The 20,307-nt window shown below is 39.6% G+C and overlaps 1 protein-coding gene across 2 annotated transcripts; it reads left to right on the top strand.

Moving 5' to 3' along the window:
- The first annotated feature begins 5,343 nt into the window (after window positions 1-5,343).
- On the top strand, window positions 5,344-18,654 carry LOC136749428 (protein LYRIC). Of its 2 annotated transcripts, XM_066703730.1 has the most exons (10): window positions 5,344-6,134; window positions 6,955-7,053; window positions 8,958-9,048; window positions 9,582-9,650; window positions 11,161-11,430; window positions 11,825-11,902; window positions 12,221-12,319; window positions 15,330-15,439; window positions 16,606-16,732; window positions 17,622-18,654. In XM_066703730.1, exons 1-10 carry the CDS (start codon window positions 5,805-5,807, stop codon window positions 17,678-17,680), a joined length of 1,332 nt encoding a protein of 443 aa, XP_066559827.1. In that variant the 5' UTR covers window positions 5,344-5,804; the 3' UTR covers window positions 17,681-18,654. The 2 variants fall into 2 exon arrangements, with proteins under 2 accessions (XP_066559827.1, XP_066559834.1); XM_066703737.1 differs by lacking the exon at window positions 11,161-11,430.
- The last annotated feature ends 1,653 nt before the right edge of the window (window positions 18,655-20,307 follow it).

Genomic DNA, 20,307 nt, shown 5'->3' with positions numbered 1-20,307 from the left:
TAAAGAACCTTTGCTCCAAAAAAAGAGAGGACTGAATGAACACAGAGACTGAAGGAGGATTAACAGACTAATAGAGTTTAGTTCTTTCAGGAGAATGTGCTGGTGGTTTTTTGTTAGTTTATTTAAATGAAAGTATTTTATTTTCTATATCTCTTTCTGCCTTCTGCTTCCTGGGTGCCAATATACCCTTAGATATACAGCTAGGTCCATAAATATTTGGACAAGGACACAATTTTCATCATTTTGGCTTTGTACAATGGATCTGAAACAATCAATAAAGCGTAGACTTTCATGTTTAATTTGAGGGTAGTTACATCTAAATTGGGTGAATGGTGTAGGAATTACACACATTTGTATATGTGGTCCCCCCAATTTTAGGGGCTCAAAAGTATTTGGACAAACTAACATAATCATGAATTAAATTGTGAGTTTCAATACTTGGTGGCAAATCTTTTGCAGTCAATGACTGGTGATGCTCTGTACTCTGTACTGCAGCTGTCTTTGGTTCCTGCTTTTGCCTTCAGCCAGTGAAATGCATGGTCAGTTGGATTCAGGTCAGCTGATTGACTTGGCCATTGCAGAACATTCCACTTCTTCACCTTAAAAAAGTCTTGGGTTGCTTTCACAGCATGCTTCAGGTCATTGTCCATCTGCACTGTGAAGCGCTGTGCAATGAATTTTAAAGCATTTGGCTGAATCTGAGCAGATAAGATAGCCCTAAACACTTCAGAATTTATCCTGCTGTTTTGTCAGCCATACATGCCCATGCCATAACATGCTTCACAGATGAGATGGTATGCGTCGGATCATGAGCAATTCCTTCCCTTCTCCATACTCTTCTCTTCCCATCATTCTGGTACAAGTTGATCTTTGTCTCATCTGTCCACATGATGTTCCAGAACTGTATAGGGTTCTTTAGATGTTTTTTGGCAAACTTCTAATCTGGTCTTCCCGTTTCCTGTTTACATCTTGTGGTAAACCCTCTGTATTTACTCTGGTGAAGTCTTCTCTTGACTGTTGACTTAATGTACCAATTCGTTGATTTGGCAACACCTAATGTTTGTGCTATCTCTTTGATTGGTTTGTTTTGATTCCTGAGGCAAAACTGAAGGCAAAACACCCCAAGAACAAGCAAGAACTAAAGACAGCTGCAGTACAGGCCTGGTAGAGCATTACTAGGGCAAGGTGGTGTGGTGGTTAGCGCTGCTGCCTCACAGCTCCAGGGGTCCTGGGTTCAAGGCCCTGTTTGTAGTGCCTGTCTGTGTGGAGTTTGCATGTTTTCCCCATGTCCATGTGGGTTTTCTCTGGGCACTCTGGTTTCATCCCACTGTCCAAAGACATGCAGGTTAGGTGAATTGGCCTCTCTAAATTGCTGTGTGCATTGCTAAGCAATGGACTGATGTCCTGTCCTGGGTGTATTCCTGCCTTGTGCCTTATGCCTCACCAGGACAAGTGGTTTCAAAAATGGATGGATACCACTTAAAGGGGGTAAAACCAGACTTATTTTAATTAGTTATCGAGCCACTCAAAATTGCATCATAAACATAGCATCACTCTTTTGCAGACGCAAGGGAAATTGTCTTACAATCGTGATACCACAGTAAGGTTAGGATTATGAAAATGTGGTAACAATTTTAATGTTTTACTGTCACAGCAGTTTGATGTGGGTAATCCAGTCATGTTTGGTTTCAGTGCTTCCTGTAAGGATTTGTGCTGCATAATGCAGTGGGATCATGCTGGTATCAAGTATCATTTACAGCCTTTCAAAAGAAATCAATTTTTGGAGAGATTTTGGGTTCCCCCAAAATAAGTGCAGCAAAGGAGTCAAGAACAAATCCTGTTTTCCTGGCAGCACTGTAATACAAGTGGTCGTATGAATTGACCAAACTCTTCAAATATATTTAAAAAAACTATCTAGTACTGTTGCTAATCTAAGCCTATTCATTTTAGCCTTGCTCACTGGTAATGTATGACCATTACTGGATACCTATGCATAGCAGCAGCAGCCTTTGTCGACCCACTGCTGGAGGAAGGCCTGCCCAAGGTGTTTCCACTTGTTTCGATCTGCAGCATCTCTGTTCCAGTTTAGGCCTGCAAAGCTTCTAATCTCACCTTCTCCTTTTCTGTGAGTTTATTTCTTGGTAGTTTTTCATCCCTTGCATTCCAGTCTATAACAGTAGTTGATTTTGGATCAGAGATTAACAATCCAATTCAATGCATGACATCAAGCTATTGGGTTATACATCAGGCTACTTCCCATAGGTGAAAGTCACTTCAGGAAAACCAATACAAATATTTCCAAACAAGTTGTCTTCACGCCAGGTCCCAGAGGGCTACAGCGCAGCAGGTTTTAAAAGCACCTTCTTGACACAAAAAGAGAAAGCCAATTAGCTGAGGTGTACAATGCAAAACAACTGATTTATGCACAAAGCAAACTCTGCAACACTCAGGAGTGAACAGATTTATTGAATGATTGTACTGATGTTTTTTATGGACCATTGCTTTCCTTGGGGTCAATAAAGAAACACTCAAGCATTGCTATGTAAAAAGGCCAAATAATTCCAAGGTCTAAATAATGACTGTAAGGACTTATAAGCAGCTGAAAAGTCTTGATGGACTAGACTTGTAAACAAGTGTCAACTTAGGCTAATTATTTATTTTAAATAAGAAAATGGATGGAGTACAAAATCAGAAGGCCCTGCAGCCCAGGAGTTTATCACTGCCCTAAATCATAGATACAAGACTTATTTTACACACATACAAGTTAGCCATTTCTGTGGGATTGTATTCATACCTAGTTGTGTGAATGTTTCCAGATCTACAGTCGCTCCCCCAGTAAATATTCCAGTAATGTTTGATGTCTGTTAGTTTGTTTTCATCTTATGACTTCAGATTTTTGGTTTGATGTGTAGCTTTTTTTCTTGTTTTTTTGTCCTTGTCAAACTAGCGTGTAGGTATATTTTTTAAAATGTTTGACCATAATTATACATACATAAATACATTCACACATTCATACATACATACATACAATGTACATGACCTAAAATATTCTACATAGTTGTATTGACCAGCCTATCATTCCCTATTATGCAGTCAGAGTGATTATCACTAGCCACTTAGAACTGAGGGAAACTTTAACAAAATGCATAAAACTGATGTGAAACATATGTTCCTTTTTACTTTTATAGTGAAATGTAATCAATGTTCCAGACAGCATTACTGAGCAACATTGGGTTTCAATTAAAGATCCCACCTTGAGAAAATATGTTTGTCATTAAATGAATGCTTCAATAGAGTTTCTTTGTTATTAATAGAGCATTGCTAATCGGGAAACCAAATCTCTATAATTTGAAAGATACATTAAAATTAAAACATTAAGGTTTAAGGTTAGTTTGTTTCTTTCTTTCATTTTGGAAAAATTAAAGTTTAATAGACCAATGGTACCAAGAAATGAACCTGAAATGGTCAGGCCAGCGACAGCACCTGAATTAAATTGCTTTTTGAAATTGTTTCTGTTTTAAGTGTTTTAATGATGAAGTCTTATTTTGGCATCTGTCATTTTTTATACAAATTTATACAGAATTATTGGAACAAAACACAGATAACGAGATTCTCCTGGACACAACATGCTGTGATATGAACAGGCGACTCCTGCTGGTCAGACTTGATACGAGCAGAAACTAAATATTCAACAATAGGTGGAATTTCCCTTTTTTGCAGGATTTCCATACCAGTTACCTTTTTCTATAGCTAATCCCTGTGATACCTGAACAGGTCCAGGAAGACATCTGTCTGTTCACAGGTGGCTTCTCTTTGAGATCTAAGCTCTTCCTAATCAAGCTTACTTGCTTTCCTCTTGTTTTTATGTTTATTTTATGTTGATCTCAAAGTGAAAAGTAAAATCTGCAAGTGAATGCTTGAGCAAAAGACGAAAGTTAGGTCAGACAATACACAGCACATAATAGCTGAGGTTTATCATTGTTCTGCCTATGTACACATTTCATTCTTAAAGAACTGGCATCATTCTTTTGGCACAACCTCAAGCTCCAGGATTGAATAAATGTTTTGATGGCTTAAAGTGAAAGTGAAGTGATTTTGGCATGTACAGTCCACAGCCCCTCTTTCTGTTATTGCTCTGAGAGTTTTAGTATTTTTACCTAACCAGAGAGCACAGGGTTTCTGATAGGAAAGAACTGCCAACTCACTCTGTCACAGCTACTACAAATGTCCCAGAATATAAAGCAAATTAATCAGATATGTATGGTTGAACTTAGTCTCTGTGCCATTGGAGTGGCCTAGCAGTATTTCAATAATGATATTAATTTAAAAGAGAAAGCCATTTGAATTCTTCAAAGGCATCAAAGCCTCGATGCCTTTAACATTCCTCAAATCAGTGGCTCTGGCTTCCTTCTGAAGTGAATAACCCCTGTTGCTTGTCTGTGATGAAGCTGGAGTTCAGTGAACAGCCTCTGTCATTACTGCAGGATAAAGGAAGAACAGAGGCTGTTAAAGTAGAATGTAGAACATGTTTCTTCAATGGAAGCCTTATCTGAGAGAGGAGAACAAAAAGTATGTTCAAGTTCTTTGATGCATGCATTTGAGATGATATTAAGAACAGTGGCACAGTGTGAAGTGTGAGTGTGATTACATTTTACTAATTATAAACGCGAATTTCATTTCAATTCTTTTAATAACAAAACAAGTGAATTTGTAATAAAATTACTGTTTTCTTGATTTAAATAGTGTGTGCTTTATTATTATGCTTAAACTAGATTGTCTTTTAAATATGTTATTGCTCTACGTTTTCTCAAATGTCAATATTTGTGGCTGTTTAAGACATTTTAATTTTCTTATAGTATACCACTCACAGCACTTAATTCGAATGCTGAAATAGTTGTTTTATTTGTATTACTAGCTATAGTAGGTAAATAGTAGTATATTTTATTTGTACTTTATATTTAACACTGCTCTTATGCCATCTAGTGCCCGTTATGGTAAAGCCCCCCAACACATGAAAATAGAAGATTGCAGGTTGCTCCAAGACCAGAAAATGCGACTTCATTGTGATGGTCAGAACACAATAATAACACTAATAATAATAATAATAATAATAATAATAATAATAATAATACCAGTATAAAAATACATATCCATCAATATATCCCGCACAAAGCACTGTCACATGCAGACAAACTACCTTCAGATACATTAAACGCATGCTGTTATTAATATTCTCGATTTCATCACTCGGCCGCCCCAGGAAATCAATAACGCACATCGCACTGCACTTCATGTTACAAATGGCTCAATCAACCAATAGCGGAGCAGAATGGAAGGCAACATCAAACGCAGGACCAGCTACTCCCGGTCTATTCTGGGCTTTGATGGCCACCGTCAATCTCTCCCACTACTGCTATTCCTAACATTGACTTACGCCGTTCTGTGTTTTTTGGGAAAGACTTTGTCATCAGCTGAAGTCACTGCCGTTTTATTTACGTACAAAAGATGTCTTTGCTGCAGGAACAATGAAGTTGGCAATGTAGCACTTTTCCAGGAAGGAGGAAACTTCCGACTGTCTCTTGGTGTCAGTTTCATCGTATCAATACACGAGGAGTACTGTAAGAATATTGCTTTATTGGCCTGTGTATTCAGTCTATTTGAAGCATGCTTTGACGTATGTTTGTAACGGTATCCAAGGGATCCAGGTAGTGTTCGCTAGACATCCGAGTTAGTTCAGTTATTTTGATTTGGGAGGATTGTTCTTTCGAGACCAGACTGAGCACTGACACATTGATGATCCAGTGATGGGGTGCAGTGCGCTGCTGCGCTCGGTGCTCGCCGCTGGGACGGAGTTCGTGCGGGGCTCGGATGTGGCGGAGCTGGTTGCGCAGCTCGGCGGCTGCCAGGCTCTGCCCGTGCTGTCCGTGCTGCTGGGGGGTGTGGTCTTCTTTGTGTTTGTTGTCCTCCGGAGAAGAGGCCGGCGTGGGGCCATAGCCGCCTTCTCCGGCCAGCACAACAATAGCGACCTGTCTTTCGACGACATCTTACAGGGAAGACCCGCACCTGTCATTACCGTGAGAAAGAGCAAACCTCCCGAGGAGCTCGGCAAGAGGAAAGGCAAGGAGAGAGGGAAGGTAGGTGAGCTGCTTGTCCCTGTCTGTCTTCTTATTGATTGATTGGGAAATTAAGTGGCTTTTGACTGGTGCGATAAGTATAAGAGTATCGCATGCCCTTTGTGGCAGCGTGTCTTGCTTGTTGGATGTGAGAGGGGGGTGTATCTGGGGGTCGCGTTCGTTTAGCGCAGTTTTCCGCACTTCTGCGCAAATCTGCGCTCCAGCAACTCGACCGACCTCATTGTCTGCCACTGCTGTCGCTGTCAGTGTGTTTAGGCTGTAATGCAGTCAGGGTGAAATAACGACTTGCGACTAGAGTCGTTTGAATGGCTGCTGTCATTGTGTGAGGATACAGCATTTGGGTCTCAGTTGATACAGAGCATGCAGCTGTACTGAACAATGTGTAATGGAACTCACAAAGTGATTATTGTTCCAGTTTCCTTGTCTTCACATTTTCACCAAAAAAAGGGTGCCTGTTCAGAGTCACCCTATCTCACAAACCCCTACATAAATTAGTACATGTACATGTTTATTTAATCACATACTTGTAAAGGAATAATAAAGTATTAGGAACAACAAAACATTTCACAGGATTGTTACAAGCTGTCAAAACCACTTATTAGAACGGCTCTGAATTTATTCACAGTATTTTTGTTAAATAATTATAATTTAGTCTACAATATGTATTTATTAAATCAGTCTCTGTATAACATATTCTCAAATGAAGGGTGTGAATTATTTTGACTAAAACTATGTATATTGTACATCTGTTTCATACCAGTATAAATCTGTCTATCTGTCCCAGCTATTGAAGAGATTAACAGTGTGTCTCAACCCCTAGGAGCCTGCAAATGGACAGCCACGCAATTCCTCCGAAATCCAAACCCCCCTGGATAATGGGGCTCAGGGTCCCAGTGCTGCAGACAAGAAGCAAATGAAGGTAATTCCAGTGCTGGAGAAAAGTGCTTCTGTGGTCATTTCTGGAGCCTTTGTTGGCCTTGATGGGTGACAGTTATATAGTCATCTATCATAAATTGACTACTATTTTAATATAGTGCCTGGGATATTATGAAGTACTTCACAGTTTGATCACAAGAGTATTCATGTGATTGTAGTGTTAAAAATAAAATCCTAATTGGTTTTCACTTAGCTAGATTGTATTTAATGTACAACATTTAAATAATGCTCCCTTTTTAATAATTAAAAGATTACAGCAACCCACTGAGAATTCTGACAGTTCATGCAGCACAATTCTGGCAGCTTTTTTTATATCCTTTTATAGCGTTCCTGTCAGCTAAAAACTGTGGAGTATGCACCCCTGAGTGATGTGGAAGAGCTGACAGACTTAACTGCTTCTCATTGCACATCTGTCAGTTCCCTCATTATATAAACTGAAGCTGCTCTGGTTAGATTACAGTCTGTGGGAATCCTGCAAAGGCTGGCTTTGTCCAGGGAGGTTTTTGGCTGACAGTGTTTCAGTGTTAAGTGCTTTCAGGAGGTGTGCCATTTTCCTTGAACTGTCAGGCAATCGTGTCTCGTCCTCGACACAAACATGTGACTCGCCCTGTTTGCAAGATTATTCCATCTTCAGAACTCATTTTATATACTACTTTCAGTGGGTATAAGAAAATGAAATACATAGCACCACAAAGAGGAAACTACAACTGAAAAGGAATAGAAGCCTAGTACAGGAAATGGACAATAGTATACTAATTTACTGCATAAATCTACCTACAACAGAGCAGGGAATACATTTAAATAAGAGGAAAGACTACTCTTTTGCTCAGGGCCCTGTAAGGAGAAGGCTTTGTGAACACAGTGTGTTAAAACTGAAGTTTAGTTGGATGTAGAATGGTTTCCTTCACACTTAACAAAATATGTATGTATGTTATTTTTTCTTTTTTTTTTTAATTTAGTGAGGTTCCAAGATGCCTTGGCCAAAGTTCAACTGCCTGTGTTTTTAGACAAAGTGGTCAGCCACAGATTAGAAAGTTTAGACCGGCAGCTACCTCCCAAACATGGGCATATATCAGGGTTTCATTCTCGGCTCGGTTGGATCAACACAAAACAACTTTGCCCTCAAATCATGTTCCGTTCTCATACCCTGACATACTTACTTAAAGTTACTCTTTCAGCTGCATTGTTGTTTTTAACAATGCTTTAGTTTGGAAGGGATTTTGCAAACTGCCATATGCTGCCTGTTGTGTCAGCTGTGAAATGTGTTATTTTTCATGCATCTGACTTCAGTGACTGAGGTGGCCTGAGGAAATGCCGGGGGGAGGGTCTTCTGAAAGACTGCACTTCTGTGACAGGAAGGCATATTAACCAACCTGACCAAAGGCCTCTATATCTTCCGTCTTGGTTTGCATTTTTGCACCGTTAGTCGGTAGAAATGCAAGCTTCAATAGTTAGCTGTTTTCACATGTTATTGTTCTCTAAATTGTTACTAGAAATGTTTAATATGAAGAATTATGTGGGCCTCATATTTTAGCCATATCAGAAACTTCCTGAAGCTGTGACTTAAATCACATTTGTATGGTATCTTTCTCTTTTCCAAAAGCAGTCCAACTCTAGTAAACCTGGCGATTGTTTTTCTTCTTTTTTTAAGTGTTAATGCTTTGTAAGATGGCTGTCAATGATGTTTCTGTCCTGAAACAGCCCAAAAATGATTTGCGTCTTACTCATCCAGTTTGTTGCTTTTTCTTGCCTGACATTTAGACAGTGATCTAAACTTATTTCAAGAATAAACTAAATGGTTGGAGAAGTCTAGGCTATACCTTAATAGGATGCAGGACTAGATTTAAGTTGCATTAAATGCAATACATTCAATTTGTCTGTTTATAGCCCAAGAAAAAGAAGCGAAAGACAGATAATGTTGAAGAGAAGTTTGTGAAGGACACATTTCCTGGCAAAGACAAGACTGAGGAGGAGATGGGTCAGTGGAACATTTAAAAAAAAAAAAAACATATATTTTATACAATATTGCATTGTCATTTACCAAGTTGATCAGTTCAAACATCTGGACAAGTGCATATCAAGATTTAGCTAATTCACATTTAAAAAAAAAAAAGACCAACAGAAAAAAAAAAAAAAAAAACACCAAACAAAATTTACAGTTAAAGTGCTTGATTGCAGTTCTTTGTTTGCCAGAGCAATCTTGCTTCAGCCCCATGAAAATCTGCCATCATGTAATATGTCAGTCATTTCTTATTGGCCGGTTGGTCAAAGCTTTATTTTAATCTGGGGTAAAATCTGATTTTATATAGGAAACTACAACAATAGCACTAAAACTTGACCAAGGAGCACTGCCCCCAATGTTTTGCACTTGAAATAAGCATATTTTAGTTGTTAATTTTGTGTTGGAAGTCTATGGTTTATATTTATGTGTTCTAACATCCTGATGTATGTGTTTACAGCCTCCACTATGAGAGGGTATCTATTAAACAGTGCACCTCTTGTGTGTTTCAGGTGTGTGGGTGACTAAAATCAGCAGTCGAGAGAAGAGACAGCTCAGGAAGGAGCGCATGAAACAGAAGGGTAAGCATCACGTGAATGAAAGCGCAGAGCTGGCAGTGGGCTCTGATACCCCCCGAGAGGGTTTCTAAATGTGTGCTAGCTTGTTTTCACAGAGAGTAGTCCTGTGCAATTTATAAGCCTCCTGGGACACTTCAGCAGCTCAGTCCAGATCTGCCAGCTCTCTCTAACAGACCTTTGATTTAGTAACTATTAATAACAATAAGGGGTATTTCTTATTGTTTCTGTGGCTCACGCTGTCTTATGGGTATCTTGGATGAACTGTGATTAACTGCACAGATACTCCTTTTAAGTGCAGTAAACAAGTCTATCTAGAGTCTCTTCAGACTGTCCCTATTGAATGGACACAGGAGTGCCAGAGGCATGTTTGAGCAGGAGTCTCTTTCCAGGAATAGGACAAAAATTGCAAAAGCCATTTCATGATGAAGAGCTGTAGGCTTTTGTATTTTAGAAAAGGATATTTTACACTTGCTGCCTCATTTTCACCACATTTGCATCGCCAGACATGAAGAGATAAAAATAACATGAATATATTTTTAAAATAACATGAAAATATTAGCTTTGTCAGTATACACCGATCAGCCACAACATTATGACCACTGACAGGTGAAGTGAATAACACTGATAATCTCGTTATCATGGCACCTGTCAGTGGGTGGGATATATTAGGCAGCAAGTGAACATTTTGTCCTCAAAGTTGATGTGTTAGAAGCAGGAAAAATGGGCAAGCGTAAGGATCTGAGCGACTTTGACAAGGGCCAAATTGTGATGGGTAGACGACTGGGTCAGAGCATCTCCAAAACTGCAGCTCTTGTGGGGTGTTCCCAGTCTGCAGTGGTCAGTACCTATCAAAAGTGGTCCAAGGAAGGAAAAGCGGTGAACTGGTGACAGGGTCATGGGCGGCCAAGGCTCATTGATGCACGTGGGGAGCGAAGGCTGGCCCGTGTGGTCCGATCCAACAGACGAGCTACTGTAGCTCAAATTGCCGAAAAAGTGAATGCTGGTTCTGATAGAAAGGTGTCAGAACACACAGTGCATCGCAATTTGTTGTGTATGGGGTTGGGGTTGGGGTCAGGGTGCCCATGCTGACCCCATGTCATCTGGCGAAAGTGCCTACAATGGGCACGTGAGCATCAGAACTGGACCATGGAGCAATGGAAGAAGGTGGCTTGGTCTGATGAATCCCGAGTTCATCTTTGGGATGTGCTGGCCAAACAAGTACGATCCATGGAAGCCCCACCTCACAACTTACAGGACTTAAAGGATCTACTGCTAACGTCTTGGTGCCAGATACCACAGCACACCTTCAGAGGTCTAGTGGAGTCCATGCCTCGATGGGTCAGGGCTGTTTTGGCGGCAAAAGGGGGACCTTCACAATATTAGGAAGGTGGTCATAATGTTATGGCTGATCGGTGTAATTGGTGCAGGAGCCTGTAGCTGCATGGAAACCTGAAAAGGAACAAACTGAGCAGTAGGAGTCTCATGGCCAGCCCTGGTTTATCTTGTTTGCTAGACCCTGTCAAAGGGAGCTCTCCGCAGGCCCTGGTGGGTGAAGGCTCTTCCCACTGGGGTGAGAGAGCTGACAGGGAGGCCGGCAGGCAGGGGTCCCCTCAGGGGGAGAGGGCGGGCCCCGTGAGCCTCGCAGGCTGGGGGGCTGTGGAGACCAAGCCCGCTGCATACATATGTCGAGAATCGCAGTCCCAGGACCCGGGGAAGGCCGGCCGGAGACCCGTGGAGTGGGTGCCGCCAGGAACACAGGAAGAGGATATTTTTTCCCATGTAGGTCAGTTCTGCACTGCATCAGGGTTTAATCAAAGGTTTATTTTGTGTTACAAATGTATGCTGCTTGCTATATGAATGTGCATGTGTTCTTGGACATGATGATTAATAAGAAAATCTGAATTTATATTAGTCCTAAAAATCAGATGTGTTAAATTGCCCTAGTTGCATGAAATGTGCAATTCATCAGTGGACAAAATAATGCCACTGTCTGTTTTCTTTGTTTCTTTAAATTCTATTTTCTTTTAATGAAATTAAAAAATAGTAGTCATTGATGTCAAATGAGATTGTTATTTTGTATTACAAATTACTTTCAGTATAGGTAAATATACTCTAAGCAAGTGATTTGTTTCATACGGGGCTGTATGGGTTTTTTTTTTTCGTTTTTGTATATTTAGGAACCTGGGATTTGAAAGATTTAAAATCAGAACCTGTGACCTTCGGAACTGTTCCTGACTTCACTTCTGAATTTGGTGGTAAGTTTTACAGATTTTTATTCTCTTGATAAATTCTTACCTTGCTGTTAGTTTCCAGTCTTCAGCAATAATTATTTGTGTTGAATCTGCTTCTGAAATACCACAAGTCATGAAAGTACAGCAGTAACCACAGTTGAGGTAGTGGATTAGAATGGGTGGGGATTTCCAGGTCTAGGCTGCTACCGGGGTTTCTTAATCAAAGAAAATCTATTAAAACCATATATTTTTCTACTTGTTCTAATGCACAATTTTCAGATTGGAATGACTGGAAAGATATGTGCAGAATGTCAATAAAACCTCCTTTTTAATACTTTTTAGCCAGCCCAGAAGACATCTCATCGCAAGCCAGTCCATCTCACGGCCAGTGGCGAGCGCAGATGGCTTCTCTAGGTGTGGACGAAGCCTGGCTCGGACTAGGTGAGAATTCTGCAGCTGGTTATTTAATAATTTCCTTATTTGCGCACTATGCTGCGGCCTCTCCCTTTTCCTCCCGCTTACCCTTTTTGGTCCACAGTCAAAGTACAGTACCCTCAATCCACAGTAGGTGTCAGCTTTAGACAGAAACGTATGCATTACACTAATGCCAAACTGAGAATTATTATTTACCAGATATATAAATGTATCTGTGAATAAAAGCTAAAACAACTTTGGTTGTATTAGTACGGTATCTGCAAGACTGCTTGAGAACAGGAGATTTTTTTCACACTCAATAAAAAAAAAATATATATATATATACATTACATTTATAAAGAGAGAGAGTTTTATAGAATTTTCTCCACTTTTTATAGAGTTTTCAAGATTATATGATTAAATGGCTTCTGCATAAACAAACAATACTAGGGCACATAGCGTACACAAGCATGTACCAGATAAATAGAAGATTTTGTAACATCTAATTTATTTGCATACATCTCAATATCATTACAACACTTCAGTGCACTATGATGCAATGTGGTTTACAGCTTAAAATCTCCAAGATGCAACTCTAGATAAGGTCCTTTCAAATCCACCCAATAGATAAAGCAGTATGCAGCAATCCTTCATTGCTGTGTGCATGGAGGCTTTAGCTACACTTCCTACTTGCAGAAAGGCTGTTTCATCTCAGCATTGCCTCTCGGATAAAGTGCAGCTGGAATTGCACTTGATTTTACAGTTCATGCTCTGAAGAATCCTCAGCTCTTGTAGTAGAAGCCTCTGCCCCTAAGAGACATGAGATTATTCCCTCTTAAGTGAGGCCGTTGTCTTCCTTCTTTATATAAAAATAACACTGATCCCTCCCTGTGCTTCTGCATGACTCGTGATTGTTCAGGGGGTGGGTTCAGTATCCTACAGGGGCTTTATGTGCTGTCCTGTGGCAGTGTAACACAGACTGATCAAGACGAGCATTAGCTCAGCTTTATTTCCCACTCTTCTTTAATGTCCCAAGTTGCCACAAATTCACAGAGCATTGATCCAGCATTGGTTATATTCCTGTAACTCATTTATATGTCTCATGATTTGCATGTATTTACCGGATTGAACAAGCAGATAGGCTTCTAGTGAATAACAACTGAGAAGCTTTAATTCTTCTCCATCTACTCATCTACATCCCGTTTGGTTTACGGCAGCATACGATACAATCAGACTGGAAAGATCGTTTCACTCAGCTGAGTGGTGTACTCGCATGAATTAAAGAAAGATGAGCACTGGAGAATAAAGCTGCAGAATTCTTACCCAGCTGACATTCCAAAGAGTAAAGAATTAATCTGTAGAAAAAAGCAGGAAACCCTAAAAGTGTAAATGGCAATTTTTCAGGCTGTTAACCCTAAACAGTACAAGAAGTTATTTAAAGCAAGTATGTTTTGCCATTCCTCTGAAGTGTTCCTGTGCTGCCCTGCTCTCTCCCCTCTCGGCTGCGCTTTATTCCAAACTGTGAATAGGGGATTGAGTTGTGTTTGTAATACACAGAGCATAAGTTTTTCTGGTGCTTTCACTAATCTGTCCGGGAATTACATTGTTAAAAAGGGAGGGCAACATGCTGGTGTTTTTTCAGCCGTTGGAGCAGGCCTGACCCTCCACACTGTGAACAGCACTACCTTGCAATCTGAGTCCGCAGGAGTTAATTAGTACTGTCTTTGGGTTGCTGTGTTACTTCCACAATTTGCAAATCCTTTTCTGCCATGGATTTGCTATTTTTAGCAAAGAGAATGCGGATGGCTTGAAAGTTTTTTTTTTTTTGCTGTGGGTTTTCTGTCTGCGCTTCAGTTATTAATTCTGCTACCCAGCTGTCAGTCTCCACTGGATTATGAAGGACTTTTGTCCAATCGAAGGCATTGTGGCAGCTCTCCCCAGCCAGGAGAAGAGATGACGGATCAGAGGCAGCCCTCTGCAGCTTATCACCCACTTTCATGATCGGGGATGAGAGGAATACAAGCCGCCTTGCAATGCTTATTGAGGCTTAGTGATAATGGTAATAAGCTGGTAGAAGATGCAATTAAAATGTAATTGCCTGTTTGTTTTATTTTTTCAAATTTCATGTCCGGCTCAGTCGCTTCTTCCCTCTCTCAACAGTACACTGCAGTCATGTAATTCTGCATGTAGCCCTGCTTTATATCCAAAACCTAGTGACCCATAATCCCTTGGAAGTGTCTTCTAATTTAATATGTTACAGTTTTTATCATAAAATCTTAAAATTCAACTGCACAATAATAGAGTAGCATAGTCGGTGGACCGTAAGTGTATTTCTACTAGTCTAGATTGATTGTTGATTGACTTTTCATATACTATGCCTTACCAATAGGTGGAGAATGCATGGTATTGAGCTGAAAGGCGACATTATAAGCTTATCAGAGCCTTTCAAACCAATATCCCTTATCATGATGCACACTTTAGAGAATAGTCTGGCCCTAAATTGGGTTAATAAGACCCTAAAGTCCATGCCAGTTTAAAGCAATTGAGATTGTTCTGAAGATTGAGTCTTGCCATTGATCCCTTACATCACCGGCCCCAGAAACTGACAGTAATTTGGTTTTAATGCAGTGTGGAATATAATAGAATGAAGTGGCCACAAATAGCACTGTCAGTTATCTGTTGGATAACTCTGAAGATAATCTTTATAAGAGTTCAGCAAATAGTGCTATGTGCTGTTCTGGCACACGTCATTGATGTGTGTGCAATAAAGTAATGGAGACTGGAAGGCAAGGCTGTCTGAAAGAAATAGCTTTTGTTTTTGGTCTGTAACTTGTCTGTTCAATTGCAAATCTGGGAGGGGGATTGGTTAAACATTGCCATAGAACTCATTTGTATTGTGCTGTTTTTCCTCAGTACATTTAAGTGGTAAATCCAAACTAAATAAAAATCACATAAATCATCTTACCTCACTTTTCTGAATATATTCTCCATTTACCCTTCAAGTGATGCAATTTATTTATTTCCTTCTTCCTAACAGATTACCCTTTTGATGTTGACCAATCATCAGACTGGAACCCCCCTAGTGAGGAGTGGGGTAACTGGTGTGAAGAGAGCTCTGCACTAGCACAGCCAGAGGGACATAGACCGGTAGGCCTTGAATCACACCCCGATGATAGCCATTTGGCAGAAACGTGTTCATTTGCATTGGTCTGTTAATGGTCTAATAATGTTGATTAAATGTTTTAAATGGGGAAAGAGAGACTTTTAATATTTTAATTGAATTCTGATTTGAATTGTTTCTTTGAATCGCAGATAAGCATTACATATTGTTCCTAATGCCTGAGGTTTACATTGTGCCTGGTTTTTTGTATCAATGTCAGTGTTCTAATTTCCTGCTACATCAGTAAGTTCCAAGAGCTCAGAAATCCCTGGCGATCCTCGAATAAATGGATTCTAGGATGTTGAACAGAATGCTTTCGATTTGTCATTCTACATATTTAGAATATTCCTATTGTATTAAATTAATGCACTGCAGGGATAACATTAGGAACCTTTCATACTCCACACGTGGAGGTGGGAGGATATGGGTGGGGGGTTAGAAAGCTCCCATTGCAGACAATCTTGAGTCTTTAGAGGATTTAGTACACAGCCATCCCCAGCTATACATTTCAGTGCCATGCAGGAATCCTTTGAAGTCCAAGTTTTTTCCAGAGCAGCATGCTTCTTAAATAATTTAAAGCTTTTCCTTCTTGATAAAATCAAATTGCTGTCTGCTGGGATTAATTATATATATAACAGCAGTGCATATTGAGCTGTGTACTTCTTTTAAATTAAAACAGTCAGAAATCACATTTTGGAAAATCTGACGAAAGTAAATCAAACCCATCCACAGGGAATAACATATTCCACCTGTCTTTTTTTCTTCTTTGTATTTAGCATTTCGGCCTCTTACCAACATTCACTGACATGAATTGGTTAGTTGGCAGGATCGACTGTGTGGGCATTCATTCCACTGATCGTTTTTTGTTCTCACGGTGCACTGTGCAAGAACCTGCTGTTCAGGCTTTGATACACTGCAGATAGGAAACTCGGCTCCTTTTCAGATATTCTGCATGTATTATTCATTAGCGGTTATTTACTAAAATGTTGATGGCTAGTTACGAAGTTTGAAGCTTTGAGATGCCAGTAATGCAACCATCACCAGTTTCCTATTTTGGTAGCCATGAGAAACCAGCTAGCTTTAATGAGAAACGAGTAAACATGCAGGATTTGTCACCGCCCCTCTGGAATTGTTTGTTTTTGTTGTGAGTCAGCCAGGGCAAGGACCTGGAAAAAAACTGAAGGAGGATGGAGAGAAGGGCAGTGCCAGTGTGAAGAGCTCTCAGTGGGAAGCGGATGACTCGGACATTAAGGGCCTGGCCGGCACGGGGCCATCTGACGGTGGGCAACTTTTCTCCACAGGCTAGAAAAACATTGAAGAAATTGCTTTTTTGTTTAACATTGAGGCACTTCACAACATCCTGCTTTAAAAAGTGATGCTAGCTGCATACACAAGGAAGAATATTTCCAAAAGTCCACTTTTCATTTGTAACAGGACACTTTCAAGGGGTGTTTCTTATGCATCTGTTAGAGAAAGTAGTGGGTGTTTGTTGTTTCAGACCAGAAAAGTAGTAGAAATAATAATGTAAAATCAGATCACTTGTAAAGCATATCTGGATCACGGACCATTTAGCTCTGTCTCAAAACAAGGTGTCAGCCTGAATACAATCTTGACAGGAAATGGCTATAATATCCCTTTTGACAAAATGCAAGGATTACCATCACTCTAAAAGAAAGCTAAGCAGGAGCGTCGACTTGACAAGTTACAATGATCATTGAAATGAAAGAAGAAAGCATTGATCATTATAATATCCCTTTTCACATTTAAATGACTGGTCACATGACCGTTTGTTTGTTCTTTTGCTTTTCTTTTCTGTCGAGCTCTGTCTTCATTGAGACATTGATACCTTGCAGGAATTGCCACCTGTTTTTCCTTATACCCCTTATCTTAATTACATATTCAGACATGTCAAATCACCTTGAAATTTCAAGGTATAAATTAGTTGCTAATTGAAAGGTACTTCTTAACGCTAGGAATTCAACTTTTGAGGACTGGAGTTGCCCATCACTGCCTGAGAGAAAGTGCTTCTTACGTCTTACATACTGAGCTTCACAGCGTGGTGTGTGATGACAGCAACATAGTGCAGATCAGCAGATTTGAACTGGTGTTGCCTCGGGAGTTGCTTTACTGAAAAGTACTCTCTCTCTCTCTCATCATTTGTTCCTACAGAGCCTGGCACCAAGAAAGACAGGAAGAAGAAGAAGAAGAAAATGAGGAAAGAAACCTGACGTCCCCATTCCGCTCAGCTAAGGGGAACAAATTCAGAGTATGCGACTGCTATGTTGGCTGCCAAGGCTCTGCTTTAGGAGGTGCTGCCCAAAAGCTCTATCCCATATGCAGATCGAGAGAGAGAGAGAGAGAGAGAGAGAGAGAGAGAGAGAGAGAGAGAGAGAGAGAGAGAGAGAGAGAGAGAGAGAGAGAGAGAGAGAGAGAGAGAGAGAGAGAGAGAGAGACTGGAGTGTGAGCAAGGGAGGTGACCAGGGTGACGCCCCTAGTTGTACAGAAGGTGGCACTAAAGCTTGGAGTTAATTCATTTTGTGGTATTATGGGGTTTTATTTTCTGTCCGATGGGTTTTGAATGGAGCTATGCTGCCCTGCTGTGTAGTCTTGTGTAGCGCCCTGTTCTATGGGTCACTTCTTGTTTGCCATGAGACTGAACTGTGTGTGTGGGAGTTAAAGATGACTGTGATTGGAGACCAGTAGTGAACGCTGAGATTGTTCCATAAGTTGATTACTTCTGAATATGGGTCTGTGGAATATGATCAGAATTTTAATTTGAATCACATTTTTATTTATTTACCTTGGTCCATCACAACATGTAGTATTGATTTAAAAAAATTGAATGGAATTTTGTACTGTACATATCTGACAGATCTGTATCCCCCTTATCGGATTTTGTTAAATACGTTTTTACCTTATAAATCTAGTTCTCCAGACACAGTGTAGTATGAAATACTATCCAGTTTCACAAATACATTTTTAAGTGTTGATATTACATTTAATTCACATAAAGTATTTTCTCAAGAACAAAACACATACATTTTTGTCTAATCATTCTAAATAAGAATAGGGAATCCTATTACAAATGCACATTCATTGGCGACAGTTAAACATCTTAAATACCTAAAGGATAAATGACAGAAATAAAATGGAGCCTTGCCTTGCTTTCCCTGCTACTGAATTATGGTAAGAATATATATATATATATATATATATATATATATATATATATATATATATATATATATATATTGTATTTAATACAATACATGAGTATTGTGTTTGACTAAAGTGAACAGGATATGTCTAAACTTTCTTACACTATAATGGTCAATTGTCCAGTGGTCTGTCATGCTGGGAGTGCTTTGCGATAGAGACATGTCTTCATGCAATAAGCACCTTTACGTCATTAAAGCTCTCAGAAGGACACCAAATAGCATGTGCTGATAAAATGCTTGTTTCTGCTTGTAAATCCCTCCAGTGCTCTGTGGTTAAAAAGGCTAGAGGTGCACAGGATTTCTCTGAGGTTAAGATGACCTTTAAAATGTACATTTGTTTTCTCTGTCTACATTCAATTTCCTGTTTAGCCATATTTGTTGTAGGGCTGGGCGATATATTCAATATATTATTTTGGGCGAAATACAAAACGCTTGTATGGCGAGTATGGAGTGTTTGGAATGTGGGAGGAGTAACTCGACGGGTAAATCATGGGTTCGTGGGGTTACGATCTTGGATGGTACATTCGCTGTATTAACCTTTTGTAAAAGCAGTGGAAGCGATTGAAAGAAGTAATGAATTACACACTAAAAACAGAAGCGAACACTTGTTTATATATCCAGCGTTTTCCGCAGCGCTATTCAGGCCGTGCGAGAAAAAAAGAACAAAAAGAAACTTTAAAGCGCAAGCGCGCATGTGCCGCCCGCTCCCCCACCCGCCTTGCTATGAAACCTCGATGTGTATATAGATATCATTTGTATAAAATTAAAGAATAACGTTTGTATGCATTTAATATACATTGAAAACCACTGTAAAAAATGCAGAATGTTTGATATGTTTAGCTTATTAAGGTGGGTGCAGTGGTGCAACGCTAGTAACAATATTTTGTGTTGTTATATTATGCAGTGCTGTACTGGTAAGCACAATTTCAGATCGAAACTCGACTATCATAGCAAGGAAACATACCTGTCTAGCAAGGGCACTGTTAAATGCACCACAATAAACCCAGATGTGGTCAGCGCATGTGTTGGGTGATTACTATTACTTGCTATTGTTATTATGTGACCATAAAAAATACTGTGTGTGTGTGTGTGTATGTATATGTGTGTACACATACACAGCTCTGGAAAAAATTGACCACTCCAAGTTCAGAAATATATCACAGTATTATTTACTGTCACATAACAACATATAGCTGTATTATTATGTATTTCTTAGCAGACAATGTGTGTGTGTGTGTGTGTGTGTATGTATGTATGTATGTATATATATACACACACTTACATTTTCTGTGGGCTTCATGAAGTCTATTCCGCAGCCTTGAGTGTGTATTCCGTGCTTTTTCGTTAAAATGTAGTTTGGCAGCAAGTATTTGTTATTTTATGCATTGTTATTTTTATTTAATGTATTAATTTAAAGTCGGGTAAAACAAAAATCATATTTACCGTGACAGCCTGGAAAGTAGTAGGTGTTAGTTTTGCATATTTAATGATTAAAGAAAGACTTGTTTGAATTATAATGTCTTTACTCTTATTTTTTAGCTTTTTTGAAGAAAAACAAGAAATATCGAGATATATATTGTGTATCGCCGAAACATTCTAAAAATATCGGAATGATCATTTTTAGGTCATATCGCCCA

Source organism: Amia ocellicauda, chromosome 1 (genome assembly GCF_036373705.1).
Source record: "Amia ocellicauda isolate fAmiCal2 chromosome 1, fAmiCal2.hap1, whole genome shotgun sequence".
NCBI classification, from domain to species: Eukaryota; Metazoa; Chordata; class Actinopteri; order Amiiformes; family Amiidae; genus Amia; species Amia ocellicauda.
The sequence above is the reverse complement of the archived record's forward strand: the minus strand, read 5'-3'. Positions and strand labels throughout refer to the sequence as shown.